Below are 23267 nucleotides of genomic sequence, written 5' to 3' on the forward strand. Positions count from 1 at the left end.
CCATGCAGCACAGTACAGATGGGCCCAACAACATGACAAATGGGCCGCTCAGGATTGGCATCACGTTCTCTTCACCGGTGAGTGTGACATACGCCTTCAACCAGACAATCGTCGGAGACGTATTTGGAGGCAATCCGGTCAGGTTGAACGCCTTAGACACAGTGTCCAGCGAGTGCAGCAAGGTTGAGGTTCCCTGCTGTTTTGTGGTGGCATTATGTGGGGCCGACGTATGCCGCTGGTGTTCATGGAAGGCGCCGTAATGGCTGTATGATACGTAAATGCCATCCTACGACCGATAGTGCAACCGTATCGGCAGAATATTGGCGAAGCATTCGTTTCCATGGACGACAATTCGTGCGCCCATCGTCCACATCTTGTGAATGACTTCCTTCAGGATAACGACATCGCTTGACTAGAGTGACCAACATGTTCTCCAGACATTAAGCTTATTGAACATGACTGGGATAGATTGTAAAGGGCTGTTTATGGACGACGTAACCCAACAACCACTCTGAGGGATCCACACCGAATCGCCGTTGAGGAGTGGGTCAATTTGGACCAACAGTGCCTTGATAAACTTGTGGATAGTATGCCACGACGAATACAGGTATGCATTGATGCAAGAGGACGTGCTACTGGGTATTAGAGGTACCGGTGTGTACAGCGATCTGGACCACCACCTCTGAATGTCTCGCTGTGTGGTGGTACAACATGCAATGTGAGGTTTTCATTAGCAATAAAAAAGGGCGGAAATGGTGTTTATGTTGATCTCAATTCCAATTTTCTCTACAGGTTGTGGAACTCGCGGAATCGAGATGAAGCAAAACTTTTTTTGATGTGCGTAGATTCAAGTGCCAAAAGTAATAGAGATGAAAAAGTTCATTCATCATGGACCATCATTCTGAAAGGTGACAGCAGTACTGTAATTAATGATTGTTACACTCTCACAAAAGTTAAAGCAATCATTATCGCAAGAATTCCAAGTGTCGTAAAAATTAAGTTGATATCACATTTCCCATCCTTAAAAATGAATGAACGTTAAACTGCCATCTGATGGAAAATCACTTTTCATACATGAACCCTAAAATCAAAATCCTAAAATAAGTTGGTCATCACAATTTTTGAGGTAATTTAATAGTATCTATGTGGTATCTTGTAGTAGCCAAACAACTATAAAAGAAATGAAGATAAGACTGGTGAACGATGAGATGGATCAGAAATCTAATAGATCTATTTCATTCATCAACTGTGTCCTGACCTTCATTTAAAATCAATCTTATCAGCGGTTAAATGTTCAGTAATACTGTAACAGTTGAAGTAATTGAACATGACCCAGCTCTGGTTGTGTTTTTGGCATTTCAGTAATTAACGACTCACATTAGCTAGTCTTCCAATAATGGATCTCTACTGTCATATCGAAGCGAAATATAATTCAGCTATCAACAATGTATATATATCCCATGCGCTATAGAAAATTGGCAAATTGACAGTTCACCTGGGCGGAAACAGTAACCTGCTCCGATAAAAATGAGTCTTGGAAATTCGTTGAGAATATCTAACAAACCAGTCATTTTCATCACTTAAGAGATGAATATCTTATACAAAGTGGTTTAACTAAATGGGAACAAACTCTAGGAAACGATCCATGACAGGATAAGGGGCAAAAGATATCGTAAGAACAAATTTCTGGAAACGCGTTCCAAGCGAGCTACATCCACCTGAAGGTGGACATGAAAGATGTTTGCCAGGATATGTTTCAGTTTTTGAAAGTTCTCATGAGAACACACCAAGCAAGTGGGAGTGTTCTCTCTGTATAGTGTTCTAGCTCCACACACAAGGAGGCAGCGTGTTGGAGCACTATCATGACGTAGCCACATTACACTTCATACCACCAAAGGCATGTCTTCCAGCAGGGGAGGCGGGGTCGCCCACAGGAAGTGCAGATTCGCGCTGCCTATGAAACGTTGTGGAAGGATGACTGATTGCCTGAGGCGTTCGCCAATAATTCCGACCCACACGCTGAAGCTCAACCAGTGCTGATGGTTTGCTGCCACCATACCACGGGGCATCTCTGCAGTGCTGGACAAAAAGACACTTGAGACATTCCCGTCGGTACTGTAGTGGATTCTGGCAAGCGTATATTTACTTCTGGCGGAGGTCGAGCAGATACTACAACACACACAAAATATTAAAACACTTTATTAAAACTTGAACAATCTGAAAAACTTAATTTGGAATCAATTCATGTTCACAGGAATGTCCATGTTTTTTTTCCTGTCACTACACACTATAACTTATCACTTGATACAATACAGAATGATATATCTCAATGTACAAGGGCTATTCGAAAAGTAACGAACGATGGTAGTGAACTGAAAATCACAGTAATAATACGATGAAACCTTACACAGACGTGTTGGGTTGGTTGGTTGTTTTGGGGAAGGAGACCAGACATCAAGGTCATCGGTCTCATCGGATTAGGGAAGGACGGGGAAGGAAGACGGCCGTGCCCTTTGAAAGGAACCATCCCGGCATTTGCCTGCAGCGATTTAGGGAAATCACGGAAAACCTAAATCAGGATGGCCGGACGCGGGATTGAACCGTCGTCCTCCCGAATGCGAGTCCAGTGTCTAACTACTGCGCCACCTCGCTCGGTGGACGTGTTGGGCAGTGTCTGTAGTATGCCTGTAAATACCGCGATGTCTCTCTTCTCAGTTTTGGGGGCACAGTGATCGCGTAAATACACCTAGAAATACACCTGTTATGCATCGTCAGTGTGAGGGTGCATTGACTACAGTAAAGAGACAGCGGTGCATCACTTACAAAGTACTAGAGACCTGAGCTCAGTATTAATCGCTTGGAGAAACGTCGGCAGGGACCCTGTATTATGCAATCGCAATGCAATTTCCGAGTCGTATCGCCAGTGTGAGGTTGCGGGGACTTAAGTAAAGTGGCAGCGGTCCATCAGTTACAAGCTACTAGAGACCTGAGGGCGGTATTAGTGTTCTGGAGATACGTCTCCCGCCAGTATGGGTGGTGGCCGAGAGATTTCGTCTGATTTCATTAAACCGCACGTAACGTAACTGTCATGCACTTCCTTTCTCATGAGAGTTCTCGGCCATACATTGCAGGGGCAATACGGACGCCCCTGCAGCATTTTCGGTGGTAAGTGTTTGATCACCCACCATACAGCTCGGACTTGGCTCAGATTTTCATCTCTGCTCACTTGAACCGCTGACTATGAAGACAACATTTTGCCACAGACAGCTGCAGTCCAGCTTAAAAATTGTTGGAAAGCACTGGAGGCTGCCTTCTATGATGAGGGTATTGGGAAATTCGTACAACGCTACGATAGATGTCTAAGTCTGGAGAAGAAACTATGTAGAGATGTAGCTGGAAGGTGTTACAAAATAAAACAGTTTTGATTTTCAGTGTGGTTTCCATTTCGCTACCAATCGTTCCTTACTTTCCGAATATTCCTCGTAAAATTGACTAGAAACTTCGATATACAGTTCTGCCTTCTACTGCAACTTGCGCTGCTGGGTCTGATTAAGACGGTGCTGTAATCCTCGGCGGTGGGGTAGAGTGTGAGGTGAGCGTCGCTGCACTGTGACATAAGCAATCTTCCGGCAGCAGTACCATATGGAAACTCCTTGAGGGGGCGTCTACGCCGATGACTCTCATTCGTTTCTGTGTCAGGTAGTGACTGTCCAGACTCGTGGTTCCGTCGTGAGGTACCAGTTTTGACATGGAAGCTCGTTCTTCCGTCGACACCACAGTCTCCACAAGCGAGTGTTGTGAAATTGACTTACCGTCCCTCTCAGAGGTTGGTTGTTTTGGTGGAAGAGACCAATCAGCGAGGTCATCGGTTCACTGGATTTCGGAATGATGGGGAAGGGAGGCGATCGTGCCCTTTCAAAAGAACCGTTCACGCATTTGCCTGAAGCGGTTTAGGGAAATCACGAAAAACCTGAATCAGGATGGCCGGACGCGGGATCCCTCTTAGTGGGTTGGGTTGTTTGGGGAAGGAGACCAGACAGCGAGGTCATCGGTCTCACCGGATTAGGAAAGGATGGGGAAGGAAGTCGGCCGTGCCCTTTCAAAGGAACCATCCCGGCATTTGCCCGCAGCGATTTAGGGAAATCACGGAAAACCTAAATAAGGATGGCCGGACGCGGGATTGAACCGTCGTCCTCCCGAATGCGAGTCCAGTGCTAACCACTGCACCACCTCGCTCGGTTGATCCCTCTTAGAGGTAGCCTCTTGTGTGAATATGCTGGATGACATAAATCACAGAACCGTGGTGGCCTGTGCGATGACTCATCGACGAAACCGCTCCAACAGAGGCTAGTCTGTAGGTAGCAACATTTTCAAGCTTTGTAAGTGATCCGGATAGTGACATTTATCGTGGATAATGTTCACAATGGACGTCTGGCTTACAAATGCTGGCGGACCACCTTCATGGTAGTGATACCGGAGTGACTGTCAAAGATCTTTTATTTCCACGTTCAAATGAACATATCTCCCTTGGAACAAATTTGTATGTGATCCTATGCGCGCCCGATCCTCTCAGGCATAATTTCCTATAGTTTGTTCCCCTTTAGCAAAATTACCCAGTATAACGGCTCAGGACTGGGGCACAATCGGAATAACTAAAATCATTGGTCTCATTTTTTGTCATACTTACGACCACTACGGTCGTAACTGAGAATCACCGAGTGGAGAGTTGTTCAGAATGGTTGAAATGGCTCTGAACACTACGGGACTTAACTTCTGAGATCATCAGTCCTCTAGAACTTAGAACTACTTAAATCTAACTAACCTAAGGACATCACACACATTCATGCCCGAGGCAGGATTCGAACCTGGAGAGTTGTGTTCTTCACAACAGGTGTTAACGTATGGTGATACAGTGCAGTTTCTTGCACGCAAATAGGTTCTGAATAATATCTCTGACGTTCTGGGTGATTGCGACGGTTTTATCAGTCTTTACAGAAATTCTACCCCTCGCAGCCATTATTTTCTTGTGCTTCTTCGTACTCTGTCGCAATTGAACTCGGTCGTACTCGCAGCTGTGGAGTTCCTGAGTCAACACCGACCGAGCTACGCTCACTCGCTCGTCGACGACCAGGATACGAGCTCCAACTTCCACACCGGAGGATTCCACGCCTCGCCGCCAAAACGGCGGCCGCACGTCTACTACACTTACCCGACTAACAACCACATCGACTACTGGTCTGCGAGCAAGCCTCACGGGCACGGCTACCAAAGCACTACGGCCAGGCCGGGCATCTCGTACTACAGGCCGCCGGAGCCCGGCAGGCCCCCGTACGAGACGCCCGACCACGGCCCGCTGGACCATCAGCTGTCCTATCACGACGCCGGGAAGCCGCCTTACGGAAGTTTCCCCCCGTACACGCGGCCGCACTTCAGTTACAGCTACGAGAAGCCGCCGGGTTACGCTCACAAGCCGGGACAGGGGATAGGCATAATCGAGGCTCTGGTGACGCCTCGGCCCGAGATCGTGTTGCGGCCCGCTCCAGACCAGCACAGCCACAGCCACAGACCGCCGCCGGACCCCGATTCTCGCGGTACGCACCGCCCCTGCTCTTCACTCCGTCTCTTCTGTAGCTGCACTCTTTCCCACACGTAGTTCGAAATTTCACAGTAGAACCACACCAGACGTAGAAAGTCTTTTTCAAACTATTGCTTCTCGCATGCTGTAGGCAAATACAATCGATGGCTTCTCATTGCATGGAACGCTCCTTATCTGCTCTCATGTCACTCCTTCCTAAGTTCACACTATTAGGTTTCCATTTTGGGGTGACCAACAAAATACGTTTCCATATTCACTTCTGATCTATTACGCATGTGTAGTTCAGCGTATTGTCCCAGCATATCCTTGTCATGTTTCCAAGTATGTGACTACATCGCCACATTGTTTATAAAGCCAACGTTTCGGCTAATGCTGCAAGTGACATTTATCAGGGAGATTTATTTAATGCACAACGTTTCAGATACTGTCGAAGTGGCCTTCATACAGGGTGATTTATTTAATGACCAATGCTTCAGGCATTGTTGAAGAGGCATTCGTCAGAGTGATTTACTTATTTACCAACGTTCCAGATACTTAAATTTTTATACCTGGGATTCACAGTCATTTATAACTTTATAAAAGACATCATATTTACTGACTGTAACAGGTGCTGACAGGTGTGAAAATTATCGAACTATCAGTTTAATAAGTCACAGCTGCAAAATACTAACGCGAATTCTTTACAGACGAATGGAAAAACTGGTAGATGCGGACCTCGGGGAGGATCAGTTTGGATTCCGTCGAAATGTTGGAACACGTGAGGCAATACTGACCTTACGACTTATCTTAGAAGAAAGATTAAGAAAAGGCAAACCTACGTTTCTAGCATTTGCAAACTTAGAGAAAGCTTTTGACAATGTTGACTGGAATACTCTCTTTCAAATTCTGAAGGTGGCAGGGGTAAAATACAGGGAGCGAAAGGCTATTTACAATTTGTACAGAAACCTGATGGCAGTCATAAGAGTCGAGGGGCATGAAAGGGAAGCAGTGGTTGGGAAAGGAGTGAGACAGGGTTGTAGCCTCTCCCCGATGTTATTCAATCTGTATATTGAGCAAGCAGTAAAGGAAACAAAAGAAAAATTTGGAGTAGGTATTAAAATTCATGGAGAAGAAATAAAAACTTTGAGGTTCGCCGATGACATTGTAATTCTGTCAGAGACGGCAAAGGACTTGGAAGAGCAGTTGAACGGAATGGACAGTGTCTTGAAAGGAGGATATAAGATGAACATCAACAAAAGCAAAACTAGGATAATGGAATGTAGTCAAATTAAATCGGGTGATGCTGAGGGAATTAGATTAGGAAAGTAGTAAAGGAGTTTTGCTATTTAGGGAGTAAAATAACTGATGATGGTCGAAGTAGAGAGGATATAAAATGTAGACTGGCAATGGCAAGGAAAGCGTTTCTCAAGAAGAGAAATTTGTTAACATCGAATATAGATTTATGTATCAGGAAGTCGTTTATGAAAGTATTTGTTTGGAGTGTAGCCATGTATGGAAGTGAAACATGGACAATAACTAGTTTGGACAAGAAGAGAATAGAAGCTTTCGAAATGTGGTGCTACAGAAGAATGCTGAAGATTAGATGGGTAGATCACGTAACTAATGAGGAGGTATTGAATAGGATTGGGGAGAAGAGAAAATTGTGGCACAACTTGACTAGAAGAAGGGATCGGTTGGTAGGACATGTTTTGAGGCATCAAGGGATCACAAATTTAGCATTGGAGGGCAGCGTGGAGGGTAAAAATCGTAGAGGGAGACCAAGAGATGAATACACTAAGCAGATTCAGAAGGATGTAGGTTGCAGTAGGTACTGGGAGATGAAGCAGATTGCACAGGATAGAGTAGCATGGAGAGCTGCATCAAACCAGTCTCAGGACTGAAGACAACAACAACAACAACGCTTTCTTTATTTCACGATTGCAATTTCGGCGTTAGGCCATTATCAAGCGAAGCTGAAAAATACAGAATGTTTTTACATTATTTAATAAAATTGTTGTGTATCCACACAGAGCAAAATAATATATGTAATCTGTTTACGCGCCAAAACGGCTACCAGTAGCCTGTAAACAGTAATCTGCCGCTGCAGTTTAGTGCATATATGACTAATGATGGGACAACGAACATGAGTGTCTACAGACTATGTTGTTGCATGACACATGGGTATGTGTGCTCGCAGCGACATATAAATGTGTCAGCTCATTTTAGGTTGACTTGGCCTAATAGCCATAACATGTAAGTAACATGCTTACGCAATTGCATTTTTATCCTGTGTAATCGGCAAAATATCAAGATACACAACGATCTTGTTAAATAATTTAAAAAAACATTCTGTATTTTTCAGCTTCACTTGATAATGGCCTAAGGACGAAACTGCAATCGTGAAATAAAGAAAGTGTTACAGTCGCTGCCGTAAATGTGATGTCTTTTATCAAGTTCCAGATACTGTTGATGTGACTTTCATCGTGTTTATTTGTTACTGTCCAACGTTTGAGATACTGTTGAAGTGACATTTCTCAGTGTGATTTATTTACCGACCAACGTTTCAGTTACTATTGGCGTCGCCTTCATCACAGTGATTTAGTTACTGACCACACTTCAGAAACTGTTGAAATGACCTTCACCGGAGTGATTTAGTTACTGACCAATGTTTCAGATACTGTTGAAATAACATGCATGAGCGTAATTTATATACTGAATCAACGTTCAGTACACTCTTGAAGTGGTATTCATCAGTGAGATTTATTTAGTAACAACAAATAAACGACGCTGATAGTGGCCACTTGCAACAGTTCTATAAACAACGTGATGACGCTGTCACATATTTGGAAACGTTTTATTTAAGTTTTTGTGTTTTTTTGACATCATTCCCATGAACTACGAAACATTAGCTAGCTGCTCATGGTTTTCTAAAGGAATCGGCCTCAGCCTTGTCGAAGAAATCATCTATAATCCTATGAGGTGATTTAGGGACACTGTGGAGAGCGTAAATCAGAATATAGGGATATAGGTTACTCCCGAGTATGGATCCAGTACTACATTTCTCCCTAATCGTTTGACTGAATCAGCAGTCATCGAATCCTTGAAGTTTGTGTTAAAATGGAAACAAGGGATGTAAGCATCAAATTATAGAGATAATGAGGGGGGCGAGGGGGTGTTGCAGTAAGCGCCTAAATTTGGAAATTTGTGGTAGGATCTTATGGGACCAAACTGCTGAGGTCATCGGTCCCTAAGGTTACACACTACTTAATCTAACGTAAACTAACTTACGCTAAGAACAACACACACCTTCTGCCCGAGGTGGGACTCGAACCTCCGACGGAGGGAGCCACGCGAACCGTGACAAGGCGCCCAAGACAACGCTGCTACCCCGAGCGGCAAGCACATAAGGATAAGCACTCCACAGAGTTATAATTTGACTGCTTCCTCATCAAAGAAGGAGCATTATAGTTTAATATCCTATTGACGTTTAAGTCATTAGAAAAAAAAGAAAAAGCTTGTATTGGACAAGGGTAAGTTGACATAATTATCCTTGCTTTCGTGCGAACTGATTCAGAAAGCGTATGGAAAACTAACATCAGAGTAGTCAGACGCGTTGTGAATTCCACTACTTCTGAGTACGAGTCTTGTGGGGCATAAATAGAAGAAACATAAGAATTTCATGTCGAATACCATAACTAGTAATATCAGTGGATTATGCAGCTGTCTATATATTTGGCATTTGTCGTCATCTGCAGCTTCAGTTGGTGTATCCATACCAGAATCGTCGATTAGTTGGTGTATCCATACCAGAAACGTCGAGTTTGAAAAGTCTAATTTTAATTTCACTTACCGGATGAGATGGCCCAATTGTTAACGCAGCGGACTCATATTTGGGAAGAGTGGGTTTCAAAGGTCCTTTCAACATTCGAAATTAAGATTTTCCCTGGTTTCCCTAAATGAAAATGACTAAAGACGTACGCCATCGTTCCCTGTCCGATTTTGGGCTACACATCTAACAAATCGTAGTCGACGACCATTAAACCCTTAGTCTTCTTTCCTCTCTTTCCAATTATCATCATAATTTAACGTAGATGAATTTTAGCCTCATAGCTGTGCAGTTGTGAAAAATATGTCATGGACACATCGTATTTCCTAGTTACATTAATATGCTGAGATTTCCTATAGGTATGAAAAATCTGAGTAGTTATCTGTTAAGCGGAATTGATTTGGAGAGTAAGAAATTTATCCTTTCAGACGTTTGTACACATATAAAGAAACGAAATACTTATATCAATAGATTGCATGTTTCTTCCTAAATTATTGCGTGCGTCGCAGGCAAGGCATTTTCTAAATGAAATTTTCGTAAATATTTTACAGAGCTCTCAAATTCTTCGCTCCATCTCTCCTCCCTCTCTCATTCTGGATACAAAAGGTAAAATGATGTTTCATTCCAAATAGCATCGGAGAAATGAATCAAATATTCTTTCTCTTAAATACTTTTGCTAGTAAAACATTTGTAAGTGTAGTTTTGATACAATTTAATAATGGAGGTAAAACATGTATGAAAAAGCCCACTGCATATTTCTTAAAATTAAATAATTACCTAACTGAAATTTTGGAAACTTGTGGTAAGGACTATGGGACCAAACTGCTGAGGTCATCGGTCCCTAGGCTTACAAACTACTTAATCTAACCTAAACTAACTTACGCTAAGGACAACACACACACCCATGCCAGAGAGAGAACTCGAACCTCCGACGGGGGCAGCCGCGCGAACCATTACCCTCAACTGAAGATAAGTTAAGAAGAAGTGGGTAGGAGCGTCAAAACGCCTGAGACCGCACGGCTACCCCGCGCGACATTATCTAATTGAAATTTGATTTCTGCCTAGGTGGAAAAGAAGTAGCAGCTAACATCTTATGACAGTTACATTTCTAAATATTTATTACCAATATTTCGTAACATGGAAAATTATTTACTAGTGGCTCAAACAAGAGGAATGGCAAAACGAATAAAAAAATTCGTCATATAAATTTTTTTAAAAAATTACGTGTTTTAAATAAGTAGTTTAAAAGCAGATTTTTATCTGTAATACAAAAGAATAAAAATTAACGAGGACGTCTTAGATAACGAACACAAGAACTGGCATATTCGTTTGCTGCATATAAGCGACTGGTTTAGAAGTTTGGTGCGAGGAGTAATAATAATTATATATCACACGAAGAGCGCATGAAGAAGATTCGTGGAAACAGGGGCGTAATGTGCTCTTTATCATAAGGGTTTGGGCTATAGATGAGATGAAAGTGTGTATGATTGTACTCAGCAAAATTCTGTGATACAATCCAAATTTGGTGCTTGGTATAGCTCTGCAGATCTTACAGTATTGCACGTTGGTGTTGTACACTGTATTTTACCTCTGCTTCTGTTTCATTCCGTCATTAGATGTTGTATATGCATGGCATCAATATTTTCTTTTATATCTGCACATCCTGCTATTTTTAGATACATTAGCTGTAACTAAAGCAAAAGACGGCACAGCATGCTCCGTCACTTTCCTGCGTTGAATAACGCAATCAGATTGTCCAAATGAATCGATTCAAGAACAGCAAAAACTGTATTTTACAGGTTGTGGAGAGCTGTACACACGGAGCAACAGGATTGTCGGTGGGCACAACACGAACTTTGGAAGCCATCCCTGGCAGGTGTGTTGCCTTTGAATTAATAATTCTTGCACATTTGTGATAATGGATATTTTCAGTGCTATACTGCTCTAATTTCCTTGAAACCATGATCAGACTAATACTCAAAGTTTCCTACCACAAACATTGCTCTATGTAAAAATTTTAATGTACACCTCATTTTGCTTCGGTTGTTCAGTATATGATAGACCTTTTTAAAAAAGTTATTTTCATAGGCTGTCCGGTAAAACAGAGGCTGAAAAATAGTTCTGTATCTAATGCAACTACTATTGTCGTAATGCAAGCAGTTCAAGATATTAGTGACTTAGCATCGGGGTATTAACAAAGGCCGTATAAAAAATTTGTTGATGAAAATAAGATTACTGTGACTGGAGTCTGAATATATCTGTTAATAATCGTAGGAGAGCAACTTTAGCCTTTCTCTTATGAGTAATAAATACACTTCAGTACCAGTTTTTACACTGGAATTGCTCTTGTTAATTTATACATATTTCAGTTCTATTTCACCTTGTCAAAATTTTTGAACCCAGTTAGTCTTAACAATGAGTGTGAAGTTATTTACCGCTAAAATAAACGAGCTTTCTGTCACAGTTCAAACTGTCGCGAGTGATAGAGGAAATAGTTAGTGACCCAAAAATAATTAGACAACCTCAGTCAGAAAGACAGTACAGGTTTTTTGAATCTTGATCATTGCAAAATATGTCAAAATATCCTAATGATGTTGAAATCCGTCACCTGAGGATGTTCCGTAAATGTAACAGGTAATGGAAGTTAAAGTAATTTCTTAACAATGATGATCTGATAACACTGACTGGAATACAAACACTGAAGATATTATCCATCCAAAACATGTAAGTAGATTTTGAGGATGGTGAGCTGAATGTCTGAATAATTCTCTATCGTGTTGAACTGAATTTGTGTGTGCTTAAAGCCTTCATACTTTCAGCATTTAATTGACTTTCCAATTATACAAGTTCATCGGAAAGTTCTTGTGTCTTCTACGGTCTGCGAAAATAAGAAGAAAAGGGGAAAAAACGCCCGTGGTGTAGTATTGGTTAAGACACTACACTCGTATTCCGAGTAGTTGGGTCCGCATTCTGTTCAGTCCACCGATGATACTTAGAAATGTCTCTTTAATGTGAAGTTTGCACTAAAATATACATCACAAATTGAATTATTGCACTATATCACCTCTAAAGAGATACATTCTACAATAACCCTCAAGAATAAAATTATAAAAGTACACGTGAGTAAGAAACTTCAGCTGTATCTAGAGCTATTTGACACATGAATATCTTTAAGAAGTAAAGCAAACACTACAAGAATAACTACTGACTGGACTTTTAGATCAAATAACAGGACCTATGTTGGACAACGAGTTGCATTTTTTATGGGTATTAGCACTAATTCGACATTTAGTTCATCAGCTTCAGAAGGCATCAAGAATAATCTGTTACGGATTCTTAGAACATCAACCCCATATAAGACTGAGAGTCCGTTCCTCACCATTGTAATATAACCTACTGTTGCTCCTCGCAACTAAATTCCAAGCCATATTTTATTATGCACTTACATTAAACAGTATGTAGTAAAGTACAAAGCATATATACACTCAACTATTACTTATTTTAAAAATTAATGGACAGCATTTAAATAAATTTCTTAAATTTATATACTTTTTTTTTTCTTTTTTAATAATCAGTAAAGTAACATGCGGGGCAATCAAGTGAAAAACGAACTCCCGCCACAATGGTACCATGCAATGGCCCAATTCAAAAGTAATGACCACACGCGCTTACATATTTAACCCACTGGGAGGCGTGACAATCAATTCCTGTTTCGTAGAACACGGTAGGTCGCTGACGGGTCCACAACCGCACCCCTCTTCCACTTCCTCGTCCGACTGCTGTGCGGAGGATGTTGCAATGTTTCCAACCAAACAGCTGAAGCGTAGCCTTCGTGCGATGGGCACTGTGGGGGCGGGCGTTGTCGTACAACAGGATGGTTCCGTCCGACAGAGTCCCTAGGCGTTTTGAATTTATAGCGTGTCGCAGTTTCTGCAACCTGTCTTCGTAACACTGCGCATTGATTGTGCTTCCACACTCGAGGAACTCGACGAGCAGAGAAAGCAACCTTTGGCACGATATCGCCTACACACCGCCAGTCGGACGAAGGCTACGCTTCGGCAATTTGATTGGGAAACACAGCCAAGATATTGCACCGTGTGATTTTCACACCGTTGCCGACCTGAGGAAAGATATGCGTGGACGTCGGTTGCAGTCGGATGAGGAAGTGCAAGAATGGGTGCTGTTGTGGATCAGTCAGCTGCCAACTGCCAGGAATTGATCCTCTCGTCTCCCCACGGAATAAATGTTTTAAAGCGTGTGTAGATGTTCGGTTTTCATTTGACTTCCCCTTATACATTATTTATGTTGTAAGATCTTTAATATCAGTATTTTGGGGTACAGTCACAGATTACATGTTCATAAATTTCTTTACTAAATGCAAATGAAAAATGAAATATAATGAAAGACTTCAGTTGTTCTCTTTAAATCTATGAGCTGCTAAAGAATCTTAAACCTGTATACAAAGTAAAGTAGGTGTAACTACATGATAAGTTAGTTAATCCTACTGACGAAGTCACTATTGAAATCAAACCAATTAATAGGGTGAAACATGTGACGAGAGCACTAGTCGTGGTGTGAGAGAGTGTCCTCATTCTCGTCATAAGCAGTTCTGTAAACTTTTACGATGAATTTAAAAGAAAGTCACGTACTATGGATTACGAAACTATGAAGTAAAACTTCAGAAAACAGTAATTACATCCTAATCTTCATTACTGCAGCTTCCTAAACAATGTATTATGACAAACTGCCTATTGGCTTCTGTCTCGGGTTCTTCGGACGACGTTCATCTAATGGCTTTACAGACGTTTCGCCAGCACGAGTGGCTGGCATTGTCAAAGCTTCACCCTCAATTGCCGTTGGTGAAGCTTTGACAGTGCCAGCCACTCGTGCTAGCGAAACATCAGTAAAATCATTAGATGGACGTCGGCCGAAGAACCCGAGACAGAAGCCAGTAGGTAGATTGTCAACAAGTGGCCACGAAAGCCTTAACAATTTTGTAATGTATTATTGATTCAGTGTATTAAAAAGTGAGATTATTACTAAACGTCTTAGTCATAACAATCACGCAGTTTTTGTCTCCAAGTTTCACTGCAGACAACTAGCGAGTAAGAGCATTCTACTTGACATATAAACAGTATAAAGGACATTCAAATGAAAATAAGTCAGATGAAAAAAAGTAAATAAACTATTTATTATTTTAAAAGTACTCGCTATAACTATCAATACATTTATCCCGCTTGAGAAAAGACGATCAACGCCTTCATGGAAAAATGTTCGCTGTTGGCTCCGTAACCACTATTGAATCCAGGCTTATACCTCTACGTCAGAAGCAAATAGAAGGCCAATAATGTCTTTCTTCACAGCTCCAAAACATGGAAATAACATGGGCAGGATCGGGACTATGTTGACGATGTGTAAGGGCGTCCGTGCGAAACTTCTGCAGCGTAATCGAAACAATCTTGGCAACATGTGCCAATGAAGGCAATGTTCCTCTTGTCTCGCAGAAAGACAAAGTCTCAACAATTATGGCGGTTACTTTTGAAATAATAAACGGTTTACTTACTTTTTCCCATTTGTTTCGTTTTCATTTGACTGCCCCTAATAATTACAAACTGATCTTTTCGTCGTTCATCACACAGTCATAGGCTGTTTTCTGTCAGTGAGTAGGACTTCCTCGGTGAATATGTCAAACATTGCTGAGTGTTTCCAAAGTGCTCCACTATTTTCGTTCGTTACTAAGTTGTGTTCTTGTATTAACATACACCAGAAATGTTGTTATTGTTTCAGGTTGCGCTGATTAAGACTGGATTCCTATCGAAGAAACTATCTTGCGGAGGAGCACTGCTGAACAGTCGCTGGGTCGTAACCGCCGCGCACTGCGTCGCTACGTGAGTCTCACCGTCACCCCAGCTCCTAATAACTGCGTGAAATCTATCTCCACCGACAACATTTAGGAGGTTGCTTACAGATATTATCTGAGTATTTTGGTACAAGAGACCCGTGGTCTTCACTAGATCGCTGCAGAGTAATTGCATTTCGTTTGATTTCTCACCCCAATTTGTCACTGAATCTGTATTGCACTTTACTCTTCACTCTAAAGCTTGAACTTAGTGCTGCTCAGTTTTGTCTCAGATGTGTTTACCGGAAATGGTAGTTGAAAGTTAATAGTGATGCACAACAGTAGGGATAGCTCTGCTAATGAGGAGTTGGTCGACGTCTACCTCGTGTGTGGATTTACTGAATGCACTGGAAGAGCAGCAGAACGATTCTACGCTGATCTGTTCACCCAGCGAAAGCAACCAAATCACAGTAATTCTGTAACTGTGGATAGGCTTTGATAAGGAACCAGTATTCCGAGTTGGGATGTCCACATATTACAGGCTTTTTCAGTGTTTTGAAGGTTTTTCACAGCAACAGTGGTAACATTATAACAAACAGAATTTTACATAGTAAAAGTATGACTCTCTAACGAGGCACTACAGACCATGGTATAACCAAAGCAATGAGAAAATGTCCCTGGACAACCTCTTAAATTTTGTCAGTGAAGCTTGAGTCCACCCTCTGTAAGTGTGTGTGTGTGTGTGTGTGTGTGTGTGTGTGTGTAACATGAGAAATTAGCATAATGACCATAATAGGGGACATCCTACAGATACAGCTTTTGTTTCTTATGCTGCTAGACTAGTCCAACAGTATACAATGTATAAAATATTTATAGCGGCCTCACCTCGTCAGTATATTGTTCCCCTACAGGCCAAAAGTAAATTACGTGAAAAATACCTAATTAGGCTGAAAGATGGTTTCAGGCTGTTAGATCGTGTATATGTGTATTACCAGAGTACAGAGCAAATTATTAGATAGAAAAAATATCACAGTCCGTGATATAAAACGTTTCTGATGTGTTGGATTTCACCTGCCTTATTATTAAACTGAATATGCTTTCTACAGAGCCGTTACTTAAATTGAGGCAAGAGTAGGCATAAATATACTGGAGCAGAGTAAATCATAAAACTTTTAAAGGAATTCATAAATCGATACTGTAAGATAATTTCCTAATTAGTGAAAGCAAAAGTACAACCGTTTGTTCGTCAACATTCTTGTCTTTTTTCATTATGTGAATAAGGTTCCTTGGCTTCCACGGAGACGAGTCTCCAGGACGTGGAAAGTATTCAAAGATATAATTTTGTTTCAATACAGCAGAATATAATGATAAAAGGTACGATATACAGTATTGTAATACTACAGTGTTAAAATCAACTACGTTTATACTTAAGCACATTATATTTAATACTACCTCTGGATATACTATTTATGGAGGAGTTAATGAACAGAAAATTCCTTTATTCTCTTTTACCGCCCGTTGGAAATCTCTCGATTTTACGCCACTTTAGCGGCCTGTCTGTCAACTTTGTTGCTTTCTTATTCAAGCGGCTTCTTAAGTTGCACTTATCTTTCACTGTAACACTCTCAAGAAATTTCGTATGCTCTAACAGCATGTGGAATACGTGTGTACTCGATTATATGACCCCTTGACGTATTTATACTAGTATTATAGTGATGATACTATTTCTTATTTAAAAAAGAGAAATATTGTTACGAAAAAGGTCATTAATGAATTTCTTTACTGTGAATAGTTGTCATAACAGCAAATTTTTAAAAAGATCGCTGTAGGACAGAAAATCATATCTCCTACAACACTCTTCTTTATTCTGATTTTTTTTTTCTGTGACTGACGATAGCTCTGGAAATGATTCATCCAAATGACCAGGCGGCCATCCAGCTATTTTCATGCTGTTATCAAGGTAACGTTGAAACGTGTTTGAGAACCAGCAAATAGTCGGTTCCTGAATAATGCAACAGAATGCTGATAACTGAAGAGATTAGAATGCTCACGTTTTCTCCTACTCAGTATGTTTCGTGTAACAATGACAGGCACAAAGCATCTAATTAACGGTGTACATGAAATGTTTTCACAGTTGCGAATATGGACAACCATCAGATGCATAATGGATGACTACAATGAAAATTTGTGCCGGACCGGGACTCGAACCCAGATTTCCCGCTTATCTCGAGGTGTCGCCTCACCATTTGGCTATACGGGTACGACTATCGGTTCGACCCAAACTTCCATATGTTGTCAACCATGTGTCTACAAGCTGTACTTGTACATCCAGTATGTATATTCCAGTACAGAGAAGACATTTTGCTTAAAAGTTGCTTGCCCGGTGTCGGCGGGTAAATACGATATTGCAGTGCCAGTGTTATTTCGAATTACGATGCAATATTTCTTCTGACACACACGCATGTCCGAAGGAACTTTGCATTGTAATTCGGAATGACACAGACCCTGCAGTATTGTAACTAACGTTATGGTGACTCCATCGAGAAGTTCCTTTGTTCTTTTATTTATCTACATTGTCGTGCAGTCTCATCTGTATGCAGTTGAGGATAGGATCTGATGATAGATTTCGCCGTACCCACCAGTGCACTTACTAAGTGATCTAATTCCATAACGTATTTTCTATTATTCATTTTTTACTGTTCTGTCAGAGGAGGGTAATTATTACTGTTCTTTTCCTTCTGATACCTGATAGAATTTCTAGTAATTCAGTGTCAGAAATGACTGGGATAACGCACGATATAATAAACTTAAATTTTAAGTGAAAAATATAAATTGTTTAAATAAATTAAATGCTGTGGGTGAATAATGTTTGGATATCGACAGGACAACTAACAGCAACCTGAGAGTGCGTCTGGGCGAATGGGACGTTCGGGACCAGTCCGAGAGGCTGCATCACGAGGAATACGGCGTCGAGAGGAAGGAGGTAAGTTACAGCCGCATTCTCTATCAGACATGCCTTCTGGGTTGTCGCTGCACGACGCATGATAGTGCTGTCATGACTACGTGATCACTGAAATAAGCCGCACTGGGTAGCCGCGCGCTCACAGGCGTGTGAACGGTTCGCGCGGCTCCCCCCGACGGAGGTTCGAGTCCTCCCTCGGGCATGGGTGTGTGTGTTGTCCTTAGCGTAATTTAGTTTCAGTTAGATTAAGTAGTGTGCAAGCTTAGGGACGCTGACCTCGGCAGTTTGGTCCCATAAGATCTTACCACAAATTTCCAAATTTGACTGAATTAACGAACTGAGCTGACTTCACATTTCTCAGCCGCACGAGGACTGAAATAGTTTGCTGAGAAGCTGTTTTATATGGGAATCAGACGGTGAATAATCAGTGCTCAGGAGAAATTAAGTTTTCATTACGTGCTATTTTTCGCAGGAAATATATAGGGGAAGAGCAAGTACGAGAGAAGGAAAGAAAAGAGATAATAGGAAAATTAACTGCAGAGTATATCAAATTGCGAAAATAAAAATTCAATCCTTTCATATTCGCTCATGCCGCTCTCAAATGATATCAGCTAAGTCAAGGAAACCTAAGAGCTTTAAAGCTAAGGTGAAGGAAGATCTGTATGCAGTTTCATAGGTTTGTTTTATGACCCACATATTCCCGTACGTGAGTGTTACATTGAGTTGGCAGCTGACCTCTCATTTTACGTCAGCATCCTCTTCAATGACCGTCTGTCACGATCACTCAACACACACTTTCGTCCCCGTTGTGACATAGCGGATGATGTTTTTTCGCTTTTTCTGTATGCGGTATAAAACTTCTACATTTACATCTATCTACATCCATACTCCGCAAGCCACCTGACGGTGTGTGGCGGAGGGTACCCTAAGTACCTCTATCGGTTCTCACTTCTATTCCAGTCTCGTATTGTACGTGGAAAGAAGGATTGTCGGTATGCTTCTGTGTGGGCTCTAATCTCTCTGATTTTATCCTCATGGTCTCTTCGCGAGATATACGTAGGAGGGAGCAATATACTGCTTGACTCTTCGGTGAAGGTATGTTCTCGAAACTTTAACAAAAGCCCGTACCGAGCTACTGAGCGTCTCTCCTGCAGAGTCTTCCACTGGAGTTTATCTATCATCTCCGTAACGCTTTCGCAATTACTAAATGATCCTGTAACGAAGCGCGCTGCTCTCCGTTGGATCTTCTCTATCTCCTCTATCAACCCTACCTGGTGCGGATCCCACACTGCTGAGCAGTATTCAAGCATTGAGCGAACAAGCGTACTGTAACCTACTTCTTTTGTTGTCGGATTGCATTTCCTTAGGATTCTTCCAATGAATCTCAGTCTGGCATCTGCTTTACCGACGATCAACTTTATATGATCATTCCATTTTAAATCACTCCTAATGCGTACTCCCAGATAATTTATGGAATTAACTGCTTCCAGTTGCTGACCTGCTATTTTATAGCTAAATGATAAGGGACCTATCTTTCTATGTATTCGTATCACATTACACTTGTCTACATTGAGATTCAATTGCCATTCCGTGCACCATGCGTCAATTCGCTGCAGATCCTCCTGCATTTCAGTACAATTTTCCATTGTTGCAACCTCTCGATACACCACAGCATCATCTGCAAACTTCTATATAGTGCCTCTTGAAACATCAAACACTACTGCTACCACGGTTACTGAAGTACCCATCATATGAGCACCAACAATTTGCCCACGTTCGAATTCACTTAGCTCTGACATAATGCACCGTTACAGGGTGCCCTACGGGCAGTTAGGTGCATTCTATGCGCTCTATAGCTACAGCGTCTCTTTCCTCGTTCAAGATACTCGTAAGATATTCCTGTATTATACTGAGGCCTCGATGGCTTTTCTAAATTCAGAAACATACTAAAAACGTAAAATATGTTATTTATAGTTATAGTAGTGACTTGAGTGATATTGAGTCCGCAACTTCTGCATAGACAGGAAGCTCGTTTAAAATTATAATGTCTGGCCATTAAGGCATTCTGCAACGCGCAGTATTGAGCCAGTACTGGCTTACATTCTCAGATTGGGATAATAATTAGTATTATAATCGTCTACGGATATCACATTCAGTTGGTTTCAGCAAATGGACCGTAGACAAGCAGACTCATCGTACACGAAGTTTAGAGGTAAACGTACACTCCTGGAAATTGAAATAAGAACACCGTGAATTCATTGTCCCAGGAAGGGGAAACTTTATTGACACATTCCTGGGGTCAGATACATCACATGATCACACTGACAGAACCACAGGCACATAGACACAGGCAACAGAGCATGCACAATGTCGGCACTAGTACAGTGTATATCCACCTTTCGCAGCAATGCAGGCTGCTATTCTCCCATGGAGACGATCGTAGAGATGCTGGATGTAGTCCTGTGGAACGGCTTGCCATGCCATTTCCACCTGGCGCCTCAGTTGGACCAGCGTTCGTGCTGGACGTGCAGACCGCGTGAGGCGACGCTTCATCCAGTCCCAAACATGCTCAATGGGGGACAGATCCGGAGCTCTTGCTGGCCAGGGTAGTTGACTTACACCTTCTAGAGCACGTAGGGTGGCACGGGATACATGCGGACGGGCATTGTGCTGTTGGAACAGCAAGTTCCCTTGCCGGTCTAGGAATGGTAGAACGATGGGTTCGATGACGGTTTGGATGTACCGTGCACTATTCAGTGTCCCCTCGACGATCACCCGAGCTGTACGGCCAGTGTAGGAGATAGCTCCCCACACCATGATGCCGGGTGTTGGCCCTGTGTGCCTCAGTCGTATGCAGTCCTGATTGTAGCGCTCACCTGCACGGCGCCAAACACGCATACGACCATCATCGGCACCAAGGCAGGAGCGACTCTTCATCGCTGAAGACGACACGTCTCCATTCGTCCCTCCATTCACGCCTGTCGTGACACCACTGGAGGCGGGCTGCACGATGTTGGGGCGTGAGCGGGACCGTAGCCCAGCTTCATGGAGACGGTTGCGAATGGTCCTCGCCGATACCCCAGGAGCAACAGTGTCCCTAATTTGCTGGGAAGTGGCGATGCGGTCCCCTACGTCACTGCGTAGGATCCTACGGTCTTCGCGTGCATCCGTGCGTCGCTGCGGTCCGGTCCCAGGTCGACGGGCACGTGCACCTTCCGCCGACCACTGGCGACAACATCGATGTACTGTGGAGACCTCACGCCCCACGTGTTGAGCAATTCAGCGGTACGTCCACCCGGCCTCCCGCATGCCCACTATACGCCCTCGCTCAAAGTCCGTCAACTGCACATACGGTTCACGTCCACGCTGTCGCGGCATGCTACCAGTGTTAAAGACTGCGATGGAGCTCCGTATGCCACGGCAAACTGGCTGACACTGACGGCGGCGGTGCACAAATGCTGCGCAGCTAGCGCCATTCGACGGCCAACACCGCGGTTCCTGGTGTGTCCGCTGTGCCGTGCGTGTGATCATTGCTTGTACAGCCCTCTCGCAGTGTCCGGAGCAAGTATGGTGGGTCTGACACACCGGTGTCAATGTGTTCTTTTTTCCATTTCCAGGAGTGTATATCACTCATAAGGCTTCGACAGTATAGACATTTATGTTTATATAGTTATCTGAAGTAGTAACCGGTCCAAAATTAAAGGATAACAAAGCATTTTCTCAGCAATGATTCACATGTAATAGCGCGATTCACACATTTAATTGGGCAGATATTTGCACGAACTGGGACACCAGCGAGACTCACGTAGTACGCTTTCAGGCACTAATTGGCTGTCCCTTCTACACCGTAGGAGTGTAGAAAATGATGTCATCACAAACTAAAAAATAGCTTTTTGTAAAGGGGCCAACACTTACTGATGTGTGGCATAGATGGTTACTTTCGCTGCCACCGCACTGCCGTCCAGAGCACTACGACAAGAGAGATGGTTCACGATAAGCCATGATTTCAAGAAACGAACAGAAATTATATTATCCGGACGCAAACTTCCGCGCATTAATGCCCTGCCTCGTACAAAAGATGGTGCATTAGTCGAAAATCCTGCTGTGTTAATGCTTAAAACTTTTTAGAAAGGATTACATTACACTGTGTTCTGTACGATGGGTGCATTAAGCAAGTCCTTCATCAGGAAATGAAGGCGCAGTAATGAAAGGAAATTGCAAGCGCAGAAACAAGCAAATTAATCCAATTTGTAAAAAAAATATCCTTTTCTTCTATGGTAGCAAATTTCATTTATTTTGTCATTATGTGTATTTTTTCCTGCATACTGTCTTTCAGAAAACTGAATCCTCAAACCATTATAATTTTCGAATAGCATAGGGAGGAATGTAATACTTCATTGCTGTATGAGATTGTCGACGAATTCACGCTAATCGAAAGTGTTTTGGACACCGATGGGTACATCGGGATTACCTTGATGTCATGTAAATATCAAAAACACGGTTATGATCCGAAGACAACGTCATAGAAGACAAGAGGGTGACTCTCGTACAACACAATCAAAATTCTGCAATTGCTTCTAGAATCAGACTGCCATACAACTTTATCAAAAGTCACTCGACAGTTTTTTTGATGTACCGAATGAACTCCTTATCTAACAACCTCCAATTCTATCGACCTCGACATGAAGAAGTTTTTGGAACCGTTATTCGACTGCTAAAGTCTGTTAGACAAGTAAATTATTTGCACACAAAGTAATTTTGATGACATGATGTAATGTTTGTGTCAACTTTCAGGAACGTAGGGTAGCATAAATACTTCCTCGAAATCACAGGTTGCTAGGCAGAGCAGTTTGTGTCGTGTCCTTAACTACAAGGCCTATATATTACTTTCCCGTCAAGACAAGACGTTGGTTACTTTGGAGCGCTGTAGATGATAGTGGTCAGAAACCGTCTGAAACGCTTGTGGGGATGTTGCAGGGCAGGTTGACCTGAGGCATAAATTTTAATTAGATACTTTGCGCCGTTTCTGAGTTATTTAAAATTGAATAAGCCAATCGGGACGTCG

General features: G+C 42.3%; 1 protein-coding gene across 2 annotated transcripts in view; it reads left to right on the plus strand.

Moving 5' to 3' along the window:
* LOC126299069 (serine proteinase stubble-like) overlaps positions 1 to 23267 on the plus strand; it is a 318959-nt gene that overhangs the window by 251713 nt on the left and 43979 nt on the right. For both annotated transcript variants that reach the window (XM_049990738.1, XM_049990737.1), the window contains 3 exons: positions 11201 to 11277; positions 15189 to 15289; positions 18124 to 18223. In XM_049990738.1, the coding sequence (XP_049846695.1) occupies positions 11201 to 11277; positions 15189 to 15289; positions 18124 to 18223 (278 nt within the window). The remainder of the gene's footprint in view (positions 1 to 11200; positions 11278 to 15188; positions 15290 to 18123; positions 18224 to 23267) is intronic.

Source organism: Schistocerca gregaria, chromosome X, assembly GCF_023897955.1.
Source record: "Schistocerca gregaria isolate iqSchGreg1 chromosome X, iqSchGreg1.2, whole genome shotgun sequence".
Taxonomy (NCBI): Eukaryota; Metazoa; Arthropoda; class Insecta; order Orthoptera; family Acrididae; genus Schistocerca; species Schistocerca gregaria.